The sequence below is a fragment of the Periophthalmus magnuspinnatus genome, chromosome 1 (assembly GCF_009829125.3).
Source record: "Periophthalmus magnuspinnatus isolate fPerMag1 chromosome 1, fPerMag1.2.pri, whole genome shotgun sequence".
NCBI classification, from domain to species: Eukaryota; Metazoa; Chordata; class Actinopteri; order Gobiiformes; family Gobiidae; genus Periophthalmus; species Periophthalmus magnuspinnatus.
The window spans coordinates 21,208,060-21,227,983 of record NC_047126.1 but is presented as its reverse complement, the minus strand read 5'-3'; the positions used below and the strand labels follow the sequence as shown (position 1 = coordinate 21,227,983).

At 40.0% G+C, this 19,924-nt stretch overlaps 1 protein-coding gene across 2 annotated transcripts in view; it reads right to left on the bottom strand.

The window, feature by feature from the left end:
• The window catches only part of glra3 (glycine receptor, alpha 3), a 46,929-nt gene that overhangs the window by 22,699 nt on the left and 4,306 nt on the right, over nt 1-19,924 (bottom strand). For both annotated transcript variants that reach the window (XM_055229284.1, XM_055229299.1), the window contains exons 2-3: nt 3,262-3,389; nt 806-873 (exon numbers count right to left, since the gene is read on the bottom strand). In XM_055229284.1, the coding sequence (XP_055085259.1) occupies nt 806-873; nt 3,262-3,389 (196 nt within the window). The remainder of the gene's footprint in view (nt 1-805; nt 874-3,261; nt 3,390-19,924) is intronic.

Sequence of the window (19,924 nt, the reverse complement as noted above, 5' to 3'; positions counted from 1 at the left end):
CAGGGGAGCTAGGACCAAAACAAGACTGAACCAGGACTAAACCAGGGCTAAACCAGGACTAAACCATCTACTATTCCTGTGTATGTCTGTCCAATTGCATCTGTATCAGGGGAGCTAGGACTAGAACAGAACTGAACCAGGACTGAATCAGATCCAAAACAGGACTGAACCAGGACTAAACTGCTATTCCCATGTAAGTCTATCCAATCTGTGTCAGGAGCTAGGACTAAAACAGGACTGACTCAGGACTAAAACAGGACTAATGCAGGCCTAAACCAGGCCTAAACCAGGACTATAAACAGGACTAAAACAGGACTGAACCTGGGTGAACCAAGACTAAAACAGGACTAAATCAGCACTAAAACCAGATTAAACCAGAACTAAAACTGGTCTAAACCAAACCAAAACAGGACTAAACCAGGACTAAACCAGGACTAAACCTGGACTAAACCAGGTCTAAACCAGAACTAAAATAAGTGCAGCTGTCAGGTCTGCTCAGGTGCAGCAGAAGTCTCCTCTTCCATCATTTCATCTGACCCTGTCAGTTTGAATTTCATGAAACAGTCGAGCAGTGGTCTTATTGACTTTATTGGACAAAGTCAGTGGTGTATTTTTTAACAGATGTGTATTATATTGTTAGATAGACACAGGACACTGTGTATACTTTTTATAATTGGATTTGGCAAAAGTTTGATTTTTCGGCTCACATCAATCCGTGCTCTGTCAGGCTATTAAAAATATCCCATTCAGTGTATTTCAAAGAAATGTTGAAGTACAAACCCATTTAAACCCCTTTCTTTCTTACCATCGTGGTCTCAGCGATGGACCCAAAACTGTTGATGAAGATGTTACAGGAGACATTGACGGGAGGACCTGCAAGAATCAAACACACAATCAAATATAGAATGATTTGAACATAGTAATCAGAGGTGCATTGTAGAGACTGGCATCAGGCTGGATTGACACAACGCAAAACTTGGCGGAACAGGCGGGATGTCCAATGCCTTGGACTGGAGCAGATGGTCAAACCACAACACATCCAACTCTCGATTTGTTCTGTATTTTTTCAATGAAATTTGTACATCTAAAGGAATTATATGACTTGCTTTGGCTCCTTCTTCCTATTTTGTGAGTAAATACAAAGTTCAGCTGACCGCTGCTGCCACGCAAGCAACTCAAACATTCCAGACGTCTCGTCCTCTCTGTCCCTGAGCTGTCAATCAAAGCAGGGCCTGATCCAGCGCCACTGTCGCTGTCTGTGAGACTGGTTCAGCCAGCTCCGTGCAAAGCAGGAGTTCTCACGGCGACTAACACAATAATAGGATTATTTTTTAAATGAAATGGAGTGGATGCCAAAAAGAATGTGAGGAAATCCAACGTCGCAGCATTAGGACTGCTGACGGGGTAAGTCACAGACACACTTAAGGATAGCACTGTAAACAGCCTCATGTGAATGAGCTGCTTTTTATAAAGATCCAGATGATCTGTTTCAAACTATCACTGAGCTGATACAGGGACCTGGTGAGTGCTGCGCTCAGCACTCTGCTGTGTACGAGGGCATCGGGAAGGAGCATGAATTAACATTCAGGTGAGTAGTCTTTAACAATTTTATATATAATTTATAATCTGGAATTTTCCCACTGCCCTGGAATTTCCCCACTGCGGGACTAATAAAGGCATATCTTATCTTATTCAGTGCACTGCAAATAATAATTATATTATAATAACTAGCCTATAGTAATAACCTATAGGCTCATCACATTCTGTGAATGAGCCTTTTAGTGTTGTACAGTTCTCTCTTGCTGAACAACAGCTTCTGTATAGCCTAAAGATTAGCCTATTATATAGTGAGTATTTTGCACAAAACTGTAAACAGAGTCTTCAAAAGCCGCTGCTCGTGATATTGATCGGTGGGTGACGTTAATATCCACGTTTCCTGTGAGAATAAACATTTGGTTGATTAAGGACTTTTTAATTGTGAATGATTAATTTAATCTTACCCAGTGGGTTAGTGGTGTTTTGCTGTTTTTTTCTCAAGAACTCACAGTGCACAGTAGGGAATGCAGCCTTCTTAGTTACTTGATTTTACAGCGCTTTTTTTCAAAGAACATCAGTCAAAAATGTATAGACCATGATTAAACCCATTGTAGACTAAATAACAATAGCTTTAAACTCCATAAAAATATGATTTTTTTCTTTAGTATGAAATACGTGTGAAAACCCCAACTTTTTTTTTAAACATCAAGAACCACTTATGAAAATTGTACAGAAAAAACGGCAAACTCCTCCACTAGCCTCTGGTGAAACGGGACCTCGCACTCACCTCACAATCTGTGGCTTCCATGTCTTACTTGCTCTGTGTCCCTGGTGCTCTGAATGCTGAGGAGCTTACTACCTTATTTGACTCTACTTGCACGGATGTTTTGGACTCTGTTGCTCCGCTTGTGCCCGAGCGCCCTAAGCCTGAGTCAGAGTCTTGGCACAATGAAAACACTAGTGAGCCCAGACACAGTTCCCACTTCTCAAGAAGCCCACCTTGGATCCTAAAACTGTTGGCACTTATAGACAAAATTGCCATTCCTAGCTAAACTCCTCAAGAAAGTTATTTGTCACATTTGGACACAAATGAGATTTTCAAAAAATTCCAATCTGGTTTCAAATCTCTTTGTAGTATAGAAAGGGCACTAAGGTACTCCTACGGGTTTTAAATTATCTTTTAATAGTTGACTCTGGTTTGAAAGTGGTCTTTGATCCAGTTGATCATTGTATTTTTGTATTTTTTCTTATGTCCCAGCCAGATCCGTGAGGGCAGAATATCATCTTTTGTCTTTTATTAAATGTGAATGAGAGGTGATAGGGTCTGTCCCAAAAGAGCTGCTCCCTCTCTAGAGTCTTTTTATTCTGCTGCTAAGACACATTTCTTTGCTTTGGCTTTTAGTAAAATTTAAGATGTATATTTGTGGTTTTATATATGCACTTATCTTAATGTTCTGCACTGTTTCGATATGTTGTTTCTTTTACCATTTATTGTGTATGTGAAGCACTTTGGGAAGCTGCTGCTGTAAATGTGCTATAGAAATAAAATTGACATTGACAGGTGGCACAGATTATAAATATATAACAGACACAAGCACCATATGTCTTCTGTAAGGTAACAAAATATAGGCATTTATTATAAATTATATGAAAATCTTGTTTTGTCTTGTTCTTGTGGACCAGTCTTTTTATATAAGAAAGTACAATGCAGCAGTTGAAGTGTACCTTTAAAGTTGGGTCTGATGCGAGCATCATATCCAGACGTTCTACCCATGAGCTTATCCAGGAAGTCTGAGGGGGACATGGGGACTTGCCGCAAGCGAGCACTGTCCAACTCCTTACACCAACAAACGCTGTGTACAGAAACAAGAGAGGAAGAGGAAGAGAAGGAAGACGGAATGTTAGTTTATTTGTTTATTTATTTGGATCCCCATTAGTTCCTGGGTCCTACTAAAGTCGACGAAAGAAATTCTTTATCGACAAAAGAAATGTCCTGCAAATCGATTAGTCGACTAAAGTGTTATATGCCGTCTATGTATGTTTGAGTAATCTAGCAATCTCTCCTGGTAAGCAGTACAATCAAAGTAAAATTTGATAAACATTTTATTGTCATTTTAGGTGAGTATAGGATTTTCAAAACAATAAAAGGTAATATGGTGATCTAAATGTTACGTGTTAATAGTTACTACCCCATAGAGGTAAAATACCCCCTCTTGAAAAAAATCTGTTAAATTTATGTTACAAAGGTTAAACTTTCAGAAACCAATGAAAACTGTAAAACCTTTTTGAAAGCCTTGCCTCTACAACATGCCTGGGTGAACAATGCTGCTGTGGTACATTTTATGTAGATTTAGCTAAATGTCAGTTAAAGCTCGCTGACCCTAAAACCACTCTGTGTTTGTCATTTGGGAAAATACAGGAACTATTCCAAAAATAAACTGTCTCTCACCTTTATATATCTTACCCCAACAGACCCACTTTTTCTCTCTACACCATCCTTCTCTTTTTTCTCCCTCCTCTCTCATTCATGTATCTATCCACCTCTCTTATCCCTGTTAGTTTTTCTCCGTCTTCTTCCTATCATCCTCCCCACTCCCCCTCCCCTGTTTCTCTCTTCTCTCCCTCTCTTTCTCTCATGTATCTGTCTACCTCTCTGTCTCTCCCTTCTTCTTTCTCCCTCTCTCTACCCCTTCTCTTTCTCCTTACCCCAACTCCCTCTCTCTACCCCCTTCTCTTTTCCTTCGCACTCTCTCTCTGTCTTTCTCTCTCCTCATTCCTTCTCTCTCCTGCTACCCTGTCTGTTCTTTCTCTCCTCTCTCTTCTGTCCCACTCTCTCCCCATTTTCCCTCTCTTCCTATCATCTTTTCCCCATCCCTCTTTCTTCCTCTTCTCCCCCTCTTTGACCCCCTCCCTCTTTCTCTCCTCGCTATTTCTCTCTCTCTACCCCTCTCACTATGCAATTTAACCTCTCACTCTTTCTACTTCTCTCTCTTCTCCACTCCCCTTTCTTCTCCACTCCTCTCTATCTCGCCTTTGCCCAATCTTTGACCCCCCCACCTCCTCCTTTTCTCTCTTTCCTCCCTCTCTTTCACTCTCTCCCGTTTTATCTCCTCACTTCCTCTTCCTCCCCGGTCTCTCTGTCTCCCTCTCCCTCCCTCCCTCTCTCTCTCTCTCTTGTTGTTTTCAGGATCACAGAACATGCCTTTGCCATTTCAGACGTGCTACATCGCCCCAGGAGACCGGCTCTATACCTGGATTCCATCCAGACTCAAAATAAAGCTGTTTGTGCATAATGCTCATACTCCTGTCACTGCTCATCTGTTTTGGTATTCACATGATGATAACAAATAATAATAATAATAATGATTAAAAAAAAATGCAGCCATTGTTAAATATGAGATCTCAGAAGGAGGACAGGAGTTCACTTAAAAACAAGGGCTGTGACAAATACACAAAATGTTCTGAATCTTGTTTGGGGAATTTCATTTGACAGGCGAGGCAAACAGAAGGGGCTATATAAGGACGGAGACAGTTTTAGAAAAGAGCTGAACCAGGACTAGACCAGGACTAAACCAGGATGAAACCGGGATTATAAACCAGGAGTAAAACCAGAACTAAACCAGTACTAAAAACAGGATTAAACCAAGACTAAACCAGGGCTGAAACCAAGACTATGAACCAGATTTACACAAAACTGACCCTAACCCATCAAGACTAAAACCAGGACTAATCTCTACCAGAACTTTTTCTTGCCCCAGAACAGATCTAGTGCATAAGCAGCTCCTGGGGTCAAAATAAGTCTGCTGTGTACGGTCTGCATCTAATCAGAAGCATTTTTTAGGAAGTGCATTTTAGGACAGCCCCATCAAAATGGCTTTGGTCTCTGAAAGTTAGAAAAAGCGCTTACAAATTCATCATGTTGAATAATTAGGATGGTCAGAATGCATAGTTAAGTGAGGAATAACACTGAACTAAGGTTTACTGTTTAAAATGTTTTTCATGTTTTTAAAACAGTATAAATCATACAGTGCCTTTAATATGAAATATAAAATATCATTAAATACAGACTAATTTATGAATAAAACCTAAACCAGGCCTATATTAGGACTAAGCTTGGACTAAATGAGGACTGAACCTAAATAAATTACTTTCACCCCTCACATCTGCTCAACCACAAAAGGGACAGACTAACATTGCCCGAGGTGGCAGCTGTTCTGTACCAACTACCTCACAGAGTAAAGCGAGTTAAGTGTTTTGCCTAAGAACAATGGCAATATACAGACTAACCCTGAATCTGAAAATTATTATCTTTTTGTCTGCACTCCAACTTCCAAACACACCAAGTTTTGTTCAGAAGTAAAAAGCATCCCTGTTCACTTTGTTATAGGCTTTTTAATGTTTATGCTCTTTTGAAAAACCCTGGACAAACAACATTGAAAATCGAGTTATTCAAGTTTGTAACCTAATTCCAAGAACTTTCCAATTTCAGATCTTTTTTTGCTACATACCCTAAAGAAGTGAAACACTTAGCAACGTTTAAGTGCTGCTAATTTATCCCATAGATAATTGTGCAAAAGCTTGTATAATCTAATAGAGTTGTTAGTGACGCTAATGTGAGCATGTAACATAAATCTCCTATGACTGTGAAGTGAGTGTTAGCGTCATGGTTTACTCGTGCTAATGGCTAAAGGGTGCTGACGTAGCTAACAACATGCTATGCTAGAGTAAACTACAGAGACATGTGAGTGCTGTCAGCCATGTTGGGTGAGTCAGGGATGTGTCATTTTTGTATGTGACGAGAGAAGATGAAGCCAAGAGGCACTACAGTCACTACAGGTGCCATATTGGTAAGGTCAGAAATGTGTGAGCAGTCAACAAAAAGTCAGGTTTCATATTGGTGAGGTCAGACGTGTGAAAGTGGTCAGGGAAAAGTCAGGTGTAGTGCACTTGAGTCATGAGGCAAACAAGATGTCATGTCAATGCTATAGACTGCAAGACTGCAATGGTTTAAAGAGGGGGCATTTTTCTTCTATGGGGTATTAACTGCTAACACTATCACAAAGCAAAGTGTGCACTAATGAAACTACTGCACATAGCATCAGGTTTGTCAAATTGTCGTGTACAGTTTTATATCATGCTTTTGTATATTTATGGAGATTGTTGTGTGGGCGCATGGATGACGTAAGCTTGCAGGCTGAGCACTGGACAGAATCATAAAAGACATAAAACAACTTCAGGCATGGTTTTGATGAGGAAACAACATTATAACTTAAGCTCAATATCCAAAGTTCTGGTGCGTCTCAGCAAAATTTCTGACAAACTTTGAAGACAGAGTTGAATCTCCAGCCATCCATTTCTCCTCCATCTAAAACCTCAAATCTAATCTCCTTAAGTGCCAGTGACACCATGCTCCTTCTATTGAAACGCTTCTTTTGCTCTATAGCTTGAGTAATTTTGACTAGTTTAGACACAATTGTCCCGCTATCATTTGATATCAGATAATTATTGAATAAATCAATGTATTTGTATGAAGATATGTCACTTGTCTTGTATATCACTTGTCTTATATATCACTTATATATCTTTAATTGTTTGGATCAGTGAGGGCATTGATTGGCTTTACCCATTGTGTTATCAATAAATTTAAAGATGCACTCCATACTTTTTAGCCCACTGCCTACTTACCTGGAGATGTTATTGTGGGACGAGTGGGTGAAGCCATTGGTGTCAGGCATGAATGCAAAGTAGATAGGTTTAACATCATACTGTGGAACTTTAGAGGCAAACCAATAACTTCTCCATGGAGACAAGGTGGCAAATACATAGAGCAGACCCTCCATGCGAGTTTGTCAAAACTACTCAAATCAAAATGAACATATTCTCACACTCAACATTAACTCATGGTCTTATCTTAGTGTAAATATAACTTTTAATTCAAAAGGGGGCTGCATTCCGGGCACATTAAATCAAGAATGCATCAATTATGAATCATATTTTTATCCGGTGAATATGAAACATTTATTATTAGTTTGCCTTTGTCACAACAGGTCAGAGCCTCGTGTGACAGCAGGATATTACATGAGAAAGATGATTGGACCTAAATAATGCAAAGGGGAATATGGAAGGTGGTGAAGAGACAATAAAAGTTCAAAACTAAAGGATGTTTGCCTGGCAAATCCAGAATAATATCTCTGTATTATTTATACAGATATCAGTCTGGTCACCACTCCCTCTGTTCCATCTCAAGCCTGGCCAAACATGATCATGCAATCAGATTGTTGTTGTTTTTTTAAATTATTTTCACTAATACACGTGAAATGAAGGGACTCTTGTGCTGCACTGGTGTAATCTCGGAAATCCAACCTCTAACTCTGGAGTCATACAGGGACTGGACAGCCCTTAGCGAAGGGCCCCGGACCCCACACTCTCGGAGCACCACCCAAAGGACACCACAAGGGGCACTGTCGAATGTCTTCTCCAAATCGATAGAGAACATGTGGCTCCCACAAACCCTCGAGCACTCAATAGAGAATATAGAGCTGGTCCAGGACAAGAGCCACACATATGACAATTTGTTAAATGGAAAATATCTCCCTTGAGGCCCAGACACTAGCGGAGGTGAAGAGGAGATAAAGAGGCTGAGGAGGAGGATGGTTCTGCTGCTGTATTGGAGATAAGATGAGGAAAAGAGAGTGTATTTATATGAACAGCTTGAGGTGATTGGTTGAAATGTACAGATAGCAGGCTGACAGCGAGAGGCGGGTGAAAGAAAGTAGGAAGAAGGAAATGCATGTCTTCCTTGATTTAAAAAAATATATATAAATCTTCCAACACGTTTTCCCCTTTATGTTTGTCTACCACAGCTGCATTTAAACCTCAAAAGACACTGTTTATGGTAGACTCCCTCTGGGCTGACACATCTGGCAGTCAAACAAACAATTGTATTCTCCATAATAATGACCACAGAGTCTGTTATTATGCTAAAGGCCTATCTATCCATTCCATATAAATATATATAATAATAACTTGATTTTGATATATGATTTTCAACAGTAAATCATACTACTTTCTTTTGTATTACCATGTGGTTTCATATCTGTGTAATCCCTCAGCTTTCCAGGTAGGTTCCATAGTGGTCCATGAGCGTATACTAGTCTTATACTTATTACAGCTCAAGATAAATCTAAAGCTATTCAGGAATGGTTCATACAAACTCCAGACACCCTCAGAATCATCTGGAGGATTTCAGCCCTGGAATTTCCAGCCTCTACTAAACAAAAGGTAAAGTAACTGTTAACGTGAAAACTACCGCTTCATGACATCATAAGGTGGCACAGAGCATTTTGAGATTGTGAGATGTAGCCAGACTAATAGTGCAGGATTACATGTGTGAATGAAACAAATCACAACTCCGGAGGTAACAATATTCTAACATGGCGTTAAATTTTTTATAATATAGGTCCTTTTGCCTTTTTGCACAAGCTGAATGTGATGCTGCAGCTTGTGTGAGGACCAGAGGTTTGACTCAAGTCCAGTTCATCTCAGTCCAACAGCTGCTCCGCTGTGGCGTGCAGCACAGCTTTGATGACAGTCTATGTCCAGACAACTCAAACTCATCACTCCTGAAATAGTCTTTTTTTTTTGAGACATTTTCTTAAGGCTAGGAAGCTGCAGTCCAATAGATGTGTTTTTTTTAAAGCCATAGATGAAGTGCAGACTCAACATTTGCACATTGGGGGTTTGCCTGTGGGCCTGTATTCAAAATAAATGTAAGAACAACATCAACTGACATTTCAATGTAGTAATTTGTAGCACGGTTCATTGTTGCACAACTTCACAAACCTGCACTTTTTACATGAGGGTTGAGGGTTTTCATCAATAGCTGCGTCCTTTCTCATTTCAACTTTTTGGTATTGCTATCTGTCTGACAGCCCTTAACAGCAAATGATGGAACTCTGAAAAAGGATAGCAAAAGATGAAGTATAAATCTGTCAACTGGACAAATCGTTGTAAGAGTGAAGACGTTTCACTGCTCATCCAAGACGCTTCTTCAGTTCTGGTCAGATTGCTGGTGGACATTGCCTTATATCTATCTGAAGAGAGGGGCTAACTACACTGAAAATAAACATGCCCTGAGCCATAAACAAAGTAATGTAGTCTACTCCATTCAGTGTAGTGAAGAGTGCAGTGAGCGGTACATTGGAGAAACTAAACAGCCACTCGCCATAAAAGAATGTACCAACTCCGGTGGAAGAGCTCCTCTAGACCCCAGTCTGTCGTACATCTCCATCTCAAAGCCACTAACCACTCCTTTGAAGATAGTGATGTACAGATCTTAGCCAGAGAAAATAAATGGTTTGAGAGGGGAGTTAAAGAAGCTATTTTTGTTAGGAAAGACAATCCTTCCTTAAACAGGAAGGGGAGGCTGAGGCATAATCTCTCACAGATCTATGAAACACAAGAGAACAATAGGAGGGCCATTAAATGTTGAATAGTATTGTTAAGGCTGAAACTGGAGACTGTAGCTGTTTACAGTTTCAGTGTAGTTAGCCCCTCCCTTCAGATAGGGCAATCTGACCAGAACTGAAGAAGCGACTTGGATAACATTCCTACAATGATTTGTCCATTTGACAGATTTAAACCTCGTCTTTTGCTATGGATCAGAACTGGACGATTGAGGGATTACACTAGACAATTCTGAAAAAGGAAGAGCGACAGTGAAAGCAATTAGTTCTTTCATGTATTTCTACACACCAGAGACAGCTGCAATAAAACAGTCACTGTAGCTGTAATCACAACAGGGACAAAGGCAGATGTAACATGACTACAAATTCTAAACAGTTAAACAATGGTTGTGCTTAAAGAATAATGATTAAAATATTCTACAACAAAGGGAATCATAAATGACACTAATGAAAACAAACCAGATTATTTATGCTTTGATTTAGTTGATATTAACAGTGCATTTCAATAAACACGTAAACATAACAAAATACTGTTACATTTTGAAAACATGCTGGATTGCGGCCATGAGCTAACATAGTCACAAAAAGCTTTTGATGTTGTGGTAGTGCCACACCAAAATCTATCATATAATCCTTACCTTAACATAAAAGGTATGAGAGAAATCATTGGGTTGTCTAATGAACCTTGGCATTAGCATTTTACTACAACAATAGTCCAGGGGAAATGGCTACAATCAGTGCAGTTACACAATGGCATGCTAACACTAGTGCCAAGCTAACGCCACCTAAGAGAAGTCTGTCTGATCGTAAGTTTTGCCGAATGGAAACAACATAGTATTTTTCAAGCACTTATGAACACGTGTCCCCAAGCAGCGAGCCCTAACTCTAACCCTAACCCTGAAAAATATAGATAACACAAGACCCAATGCTAATGCTACCATAAGAAATGGCTAGGATACTAGACAGCAGCGCAATCAAACTAGGTCTAATAAACAATATAATGCTATTTTAAATAGCATTACATTGTTTATTAGACCTAGTTTGATTGCGTAGGACTTACCGCTTTACTTCTCCCCTGCTCTTCTCCCTGTACACCAACTGCTGCACCTCCAGCCACGACTCCGTTAAACTGGTTAAGTTTTCGGATGACACCACCCTCACTGGACTCATCTCGGACGGCGATGAGTCTGCCTACAGGAGGGAGGTGGACCGGCTGGTGTCCTGGTGCAGCAGCAACAACCTGGAGCTTAACGCCAAGAAGACAGTGGAGATGATTGTGGACTTCAGGAAAGTCACAGCCCCCCTGCCTCCCCTCACCCTGACGGACTCCCCCATCACCACTGTGGACTCTTTCCGCTTCCTCGGTACCTGCATCACCCAGGATCTCAAGTGGGAGCCACCCATCAGCTCCCTCATTAAGAAAGCCCATCACAGGATGTTCCACCTGCGGCAGCTGAGGAAACGCAAGCTGCCGGTCCAGATGATGGTGCAGTTTTACACGGCCATCATTGAGTCCATCCTCACCTCCTCCATCACTGTGTGGTTCACTGGGGCCACTGCCAGAGACAGACAGAGACTGCAGCGCATTGTGCGCTCTGCTGAGAAGGTGATTGGCTGCAGCCTTCCATCTCTACAGGACCTGTACGTCTCCAGGACTCGGGGGCGAGCAGGCCGTATAGCAGCTGACACCTCTCAGCCTGGACATGGACTATTTGAGCCACTTCCCTCTGGCAGGAGGCTACGGTCCATTGGGACCAGAACCTCTCGTCATAAGAACAGTTTCTTCCCCTCTGCAGTTTGTCTCATGAACACTTTATAATATTTGCACAAAAATGGACACTTTATAACACCGGTCACTTTAATAAGTCATGTTTGCACTGTTGTTCTGATGCTGTTGTTGTATATATTTTCTACCTTTAAGTATTCTATTTTATTTTTAAGCTTTTTTTAACTTCGTGCATGCCCTTATTTGTATTTGTATTTATTCAGTGTGTTTTATGTTTTATGTTGCACTTTATCACCAAAATAAGTTCCTAGTTTGTGAACTGTGTTCACAAACGATGGCAATAAAATGATTCTGATTCTGATTCTGATTCTGACTATATCCACCATCTCGATAGACTGAACTGACCCCTCCATCAAATGTCGTCTTTGGGAAAATCCTTCTCGGTACTGGCGGAGGTTACTGATGCACTCTCTTTGAAGTTCTTGGCACACATAAACAGGACTTAACCATGCCGTTCTCAATGGTTCAGATGCAGGAGGTCGGTATAATGAATTGTGCTGGCTAACATAACCAAAAACCAACAATTTTGACATATCCACCGGCCCTTTGGACATCCTAGAGCTTGGACTACAAAATTGCTACTGAGGAAAAAAACATGGTGTCCGCAGAAAGTGTTGCGCCGGATGTTCTTGACCTTGTTTAGAGGTTCCGCTGTATTTGGTATGACGTGATAGATAGAAATACATAACAGACAATGTGAATATCTGAACGGCTTGAAAAATACACTGCACTGAATATAAATGTTTCTCTGCATTTACTCAAGTGATTGATGTCAGCTTTTCTGCACTTCTAGACACTCAAAATATACAATAAAAGGCATTTAAGGGTGAAAGTTTATTTTGCATGGTATGTCCTCTTTAAGGTGTTCCCTGTCCTTCATTCAGGCCCATATTAATGACAGAGGCCCAGTTAGTGCTATAGTATTAGAGCAGTGGAGCGTTGTATGGGCCGCTGTAGTGAACACACAGTTACATAATGGTCTGATCCACAGTGGGACAGATGCGCTGGGCCTCTGTCTCCTCTCATACACTCATTCACACCAGCATTACATAAGTACAGCTAGTTTAAATTATTCTATCACCACACTTCCAAATAACCGTGAAAGGGAATTTACCATTAAAGGTGCACTGTGTAACTTTTCTGTTCCTATATGTCTCTGTGGAGATGTTTTTCTTTGTCTAGAATGTTCCACAGTATGGCATTAGACTATCTCCATGAAAACAAGCAAGTGACGTCACCTGACCAATCAAAGGTCAGATCTGTAGAGGGAACACCACTTGTCGCAAGACAGTATGTTTACTTTTCAGCAATAATAAAACCTCTAATCAAGTGCATGCAAGATAGTTAAGTTTAATGCTGTACTGTGGAACATTCCAAGCATCTTCATGGAAACAGGCAGGTTGCAGGCCCTCTCCCAGAAACGTTACGTTGTTTACCTTTATGTTTAGCTTAATCTGAGGTCACTCTGATACATAACAATATATTGATACTGACAAGATAAAAAAAGTATTCATTACTTACTTTCATTCACACATGTTTCAGTAATCCTGGATTATTAGACAATCTACATCTCCAAAGACCGAAATGCTGTTTCACCTTGTGACGTCATGAAGCTGTAGTTTTCAAGTTAACGGCTGCCTTTTACCTTTTATTCAGTAGAGATTGGCAAAATCAACTCCAGGTAGGTTTTTTGATGAGGAAACATTATCATCCGATAGATCAGATGATAGATGTTTTTCATACATTTTTAAAGTACATTAAAGTTTTAAGTACATATTTATTTTGTAGGTCAGTTCAAGCTGGGGTCTATGGGGATTGATCTATCTATCTATCCATCTATCTATCCATCCATCTAGGTATAATTCTTTGTACAGGACTCATTGTTCCGAAATGATTGTGATACTTGCATGAGTATTACCTGGAATAAAATCAAAACAAAAATCACTGGTATCTTTTATCTGGAGAGTCTATGCAAAATTTCAACCTTTATTCTTGTAAATGAGTACATTTAGTTTGTTTTTCTCCCAAAGAATATATTGTAAAAATTGTCCGTTAATGTGCAGTGTTTCAGTTAGTCTTGCATATACTCTGAAACATTACAAATTATTCATTGGTGTTTAACTGCAGCATTTCCCTAACACAAAAACTCAATTTCACAGTTTTGAAAAGTGTCATAAGCGTGAACGCCGAGGAGCATCAAACACAGGCGTGGTTCAGAGAGGAGTTACACTTTAAAATGAACTGTCCAAACCCGATATCTGGAGTAGTGTTGTCACGATGCTAAAATGTCAAACTCGATTTTGAAGGAAAAGGAGTAGACTCGATACTTAGTAGAGATTCCTATATCATGATGATAACAATTTATTTAGAAGATTTTGGTGTTATATGAATGTAATCCCTCAGTCGTCCAGGTAGGTTACATGGTGGTCCGTGAGCGTGTACTTCATTTTATACATTTTAAAGCTATTCAAGAAGGTTCATTTCTGCTCTGTGAATGTGACTCTTTTTAGTTTCGATACCAGCTCAAAAGGGTATCTAGGTTTGTTATTAGTTTTAGCTTCGTTTCGTACCAAATTTTTTGATACTTTTAACAAACATATTTTGGAGGTGTGAGAAGGATGATAAAACTGATCAGAAAGTACAAATAAAACAATTACAGGGATCATTATAAAATCCAGCTATTTTTAAATAACTTTAATGTTAAGGACTAGCTGAATCTTTTGGTACAATATTGTCATAATTTTCATGTTACTGTATGATATGTATTGCAATATTATGTAAAAGAAACTCGCGCTCAGAATTGTAGAGATGCAACTTTTTGGATGTTGTGGGATCTTCACTATCATATTCCAAAGAATTCAGATGAAAATATGTTTAATAATAGTAATTTCTTCATAACATCCCTATTTAATATATAAGTGTCTTGCTCAAGGACACAACAGCATGCACAAGTTTACTACCACTAATGCATAATGCTCTTAATATTTGGTTTCAAAGCTGAACTAACATAATAATTTAAAGCTTAGTTAATATTTGTCTTCTCTGAAAGGGGGATTAACAGTAAAAGGGGGAGGACATCCACTTCTCCAGCTTAAACATCTGTCAAGCACCTTTAATGTTTTTTATGAAACATAAAATACAAACTTTGGGGACGCAAATGTCACTGTCAATCTCAACATGATGAAAAACCTATTTTGTCTGTAAGCATCCTCAATCAAGATGTCTTCAAACATTCAAGCTTTACCTGAGTTTAATTTAGTAAACATTTAGGGCTGTATCTTGTCCCCAATCTCAACGCAGCAGTAGCATTACCAAGATAATCTACTGGCAGATAGTGTCAGTGCTACTGCTGAGAGCGTGGAGCTCTAAGCAAGGGGAGTGTGGTGCCTAAATATCTGGTGGAGTGGACCAAATTAAAGGCCGGACAGCCTCCTTGCAGCAGAGCAGAGCCCCTCGCCCCCACTCTGTATCGGCTCAGCACTGCTCTGCAGTTTGTATATAGAGTTATCCTAAAGTGTATCTTCTTACCCTATGTGCAGTATGAATGCTGCCATGTCAAATTTCCTCACGTCCTCGTGTTCTGTCTGTCATCAAACATATTTCATTTTGTGACTAAATTATTCACATTGTGCCGCCTTGGTTATCTTATAAAGTTAGTTGCCAGTAGGTAGGCTACCGTCAGAACCGTAGACAACTCTACATGGAGCTGAGGAACGAGTTGAACCTCTCATAGACAGGGACGGTGTGCTAGATCAGGCCCACATTTTGATTGACAGCCCGGGGCAATGACAGTGGAGGAGACGCAAGTCTTGCATGACTGCTCTTTTGGCAGCAGTGGTCAGCAGAGCTTTGTACAGTGGCTCAAGAGACGTAGTGCACATCAGCACTGCTCTTTTATAGACACCTACACCTTTTATAAGTGCACACCGCGGCCCCAACACCTCCTATCTCAAAGGCACCGATCCCTTGGGTGCTGTGCTGTGGAGCCAGAACACCCACACAAATCTCTGATCAAATCTCATAGTAACCCTATTTAACAACTGCTTACAGAGGAAATGTCTCTCCTTTCTCAGTGCTTATCTGTCATATCTGATACTTGGGCAGGGCAATTTGGTCGTGCAATCACCTTCCTTGTGTGTTTGTGGCTTAATCTATGTCTGTCGCAAAACGGTAAAATCAGAAACAAAACTTTCCATTACAATAAATTTATTCCATAATCTGCAAGAGATACACCAGTTGGGGCCAAATGCAGTGGACACCCATGAGATGAGAACATGAGTGGTCAGCAGGACACATCGGTGGAAACTTGTACCTCAGGTGAGAAACACTGGAGGGGACTGTTTTTTTACAGTGAAGTGTATCGTCCCCTATGCTGAGAAATGCTCACACCTATTGTTGTTGCCTGGTAATGAGGCAAAGATTGTAGACATTTACCCATCATCTACCCTGGCAGTGATTTAAATGCCACAGCGGTGACAGATTGGTTCAGCATTAACATTGTGTAGGTAGCGAGAGTCCAACCTGGCCCATTATATTCACGGTTGCCTGGGATCCAGAACACACAGTTCTTCAGTACTTTAAGAAGACATGAGTCTGGTCACCGGTGAATTTCTGTTTTCAAATGAACATGATTAACATGTGGATTAACCAGGGACACCCATGGCCCATCTGTATTAGAAAACATTCATCTGTGGAGAGAGAATTTTGAGTTTATTTGTAACTCATAGCTGACCCAGGAGCTTCTTCATTTCACATGCGTCACTGAGAAAAATAAAAATAAAAAATAAATAAATTGTACGATCACATTTGGCCAGGCTTAAGATGCAATGGGACCAGACTGAGATCAGATATCTGCATCAAAAATACAAAGAGATATTCTGAATTTACCAGGCAATATTCACAGGACATACATGATCAAATGGCCAATGAATTAATTTTAAAAAAGCCTAAATTATATCATATCCAAGGCAAGTGTCCAAACATAACCTGTAATTGGCCCTTTCACCTTGTGGACTATTTGCAGTTCCTGTTTAAAGTAATTAGCCGCCGGTTTAACACAAACACTACATATCCCAACAGGCTTTGAGGCATAGTTGATCTGACAGCTCTGAACAGGGTCGACCGGTGCCTTTAGCCAAACGTTCACTTTGAAATGGTGCCCCCCTTCGCCACCTCCTGCTGACAGCAGTGGCTATTCATGGGTTTCAGATGACATCACAATATTCTATAGTCCAGTAATATTCAAAACAAATGGGAGGAAGCTAAAATGAATAGTGTTAAAATACATTTATTTGTTGTAATACTGTAATACAATTACTGTAATGTGTCTACTTAAAATACCTTGAATGGGAAATTTTAATCTCCAATTGGCTCAGCTTCTCACAGCTGCTGCTCTGATCTGGCTGTTTATAACCTGATTTGAACCAGAACAAATCAAATATTTACTATTGCCAACATCCCCAAGAGGCCTGGCCACTGGAGGGAGGCAGAAATGAGGCAAATGTGTCCGAGAGCTTGTACGGAACATCAAATGGTGAGTAGCATGGCAATAACAGACAAGACACTACCAAATAGATAATTAACTGTCTCATTGTCTTTAGGGGTGAAAATTGTTAAGAGGGGTTGAGTCGGTGTAATCCCTCATTTGTCCAGGAGTGGTCCATGGTGGACAAGGTTTCAAGGTTTCAGGTTGTTTTTGAAATCAAGATGTTTTGAGTTGATTGAAAATGACTTCTGCTAACAGTTGAAATGTCTTGTTTTCCAAAAGTGTGCAGGTGGTTACATTTGAAAGAGTTGCCTGGCAAGTCCAGACTGATATCTCTCTGTGGATAGATGGATATCAGTCTGGTCACCGCTCCCTCTGCCGTGTCTCCAGCCAGAGCCAACCATGATCATGTAATCAGATGAGTTTATTTCAGTGATGAATGTGAAATGAAGGAGCTCATTTTTCACTTATATGATTTTACAAACCAAATCTCACCTCAGTTTAACAGACTTTAGTGCTCCGGTCATTGATTCTGCAGAAATATGAAATGTTTTTTGTACCTTGTGATAGTTTTTCTCTTTTCTCATAACCAGCCATATTTATTTTGGTATGGATGTGCCTCTGATTGGCTGATCAACCTGTCAATCATGTCTAGGGAGATTCACCCATGACCAGTATAACATCTTTGTAAAGTATTGAAGAAGCATGTATTCTGGATCACATGCAACCACGGGGGGAGGGGGTTTAGGGAAAGGTCTGCAGGTGAAAAGTAAACTGAAGTACAATGTTCTGATTATTGAAATTACATAGACACTGATCAAATATTTTACACATTTTGGGGGTTATACAAAATTATATTTAAATTTTTGTGTGTGTGTGTGTGTGTTTTTAATGAAATATAATGTGTACCATATTCTTGTTAAGTCCCACTTGATAAATCCACACACTTGTATATTATTGCAGCGTTTCCGTCACAGGCTCAGGTCCGTAGCAGTGACATGTCCTCTGAGAGCTGATACTGAGCTGATCTTTTTTAGACTCAAATAAATTCAGATTATTTTAGTCCCAAACATCCATCTTTTATGTGCCCTCCTCGGAATAAATCAAACTCAATATTTAAGCAGCTCTGACTCCCACGTCTCTCACCCTCACAAGACTGGGCCCAACATAGCTGTTCAGAGAGGAGATATGGCTGTTTGAAACCTGAAGTCTAAAGGACTAAGCAACACTCTTAGGTCGTTTTCACAGTGCCACTTAGGTTAACATAAAAGAGCATTTGCTCCAAGAGCGGTGCACTTGGGCCAGTTTGAACTCAGCAGTCGCACTTTGGACTGCAGTAAATGGCCACTCCGAGAATAATACACTCACACTCCACTCGCACTACATCCAGTTTAATCCTTAAATTTGAAAAAATAATGGCGTTATCATCTGTTTTTATTGGTCTAATGATAAAGATTATGCAATGTTGTCAACTGAATAGAAAGCTAATCCTGTCCTAATGGAAGATAGGGGTAGGATTTAATAAGTTTTCTTCTTCCCACTCCTTTTTGAGCTTGTATAAGAATAAAATTTGTGAAATGTGCTTTAAGTGTACCTGATACTTGTGCTCAAAATAAATAAATAAATAAATGAAATGAATGAATGAAATTAGTGATGTATAAGCTACAAGTTTTAACCCTTCTTAACATTATGGTTGCTAGGTAACAGTTATGAAATGACCTCTTCGTATGTCGTTCGTATGTTCGTATGTATATCTGCTTCCTGTATCCAACCAGGAAGTAAAATTATAAACTTCACCAAAAATTAAAAACCTACAAAATATAATAAATACATCTTAAATATAATTATGTCTAATCTGTCATTTGCACATTTTATTTATTTCCTTTGCATTTGACCCATCCTTCAGTGCTGCTGGCGCAACCTGTCAGATGTGGTGCTACGCATGGTCAGAACTACCTTAGCTGGAGGATTTGCCTATGGTGCATGTTTTAGGTTGATGAGGAAATCCAAGTGCCCAGAGGAAACCCATCCAGACACAGAAAGAAATGTGCAGACTCCACACAGATAGGCCCGGGAGTCGAACCCAGAACCTTTCTGTCTGTAGTCTCCTTTCGTCTCGTCTAGTGTCTAAACTTGCCAAAGTATATCCATTTAATAACAAAGGGACTTTACGCGTTTGTCTGTCTGTTTAACTTATTCCAAATGTTAATATGTGTCATTGATGTATTCTGGCAGTGGCTGGGTTGTTGAGTTTTGCAGTAAAAATAGCCCTCTCTTTAGGCCAAATGTGCAAAGGTCCATGTGATTGGGTGGCCGGCCCTGCCCCAGGACCAAAGCAGGAGCTGGGGCTGTGTCAGGAGGAAGGTGCAGCTCAAACTAGACAGATGGAAGCAGGGAGAGGGACTGTACTCAGGGGCAGAACAAAGGTAAATAATCAAATAGTTTTTACACTGTTTGTCTTAAACTAGAGTTGAACGATCTGACAAGCATTGCTATTGCGATTAGCTTTGCAATAGTGGAGAGTATTCTGTTCAAAATAGACACTTAAAACACGCTGAGACAAACTGACAAACACTGAAATATGTACTGACTAACTAATATAAGAATCACATTTCAGAACATGCTTATACAGTCCAATTTGCAAATTACACC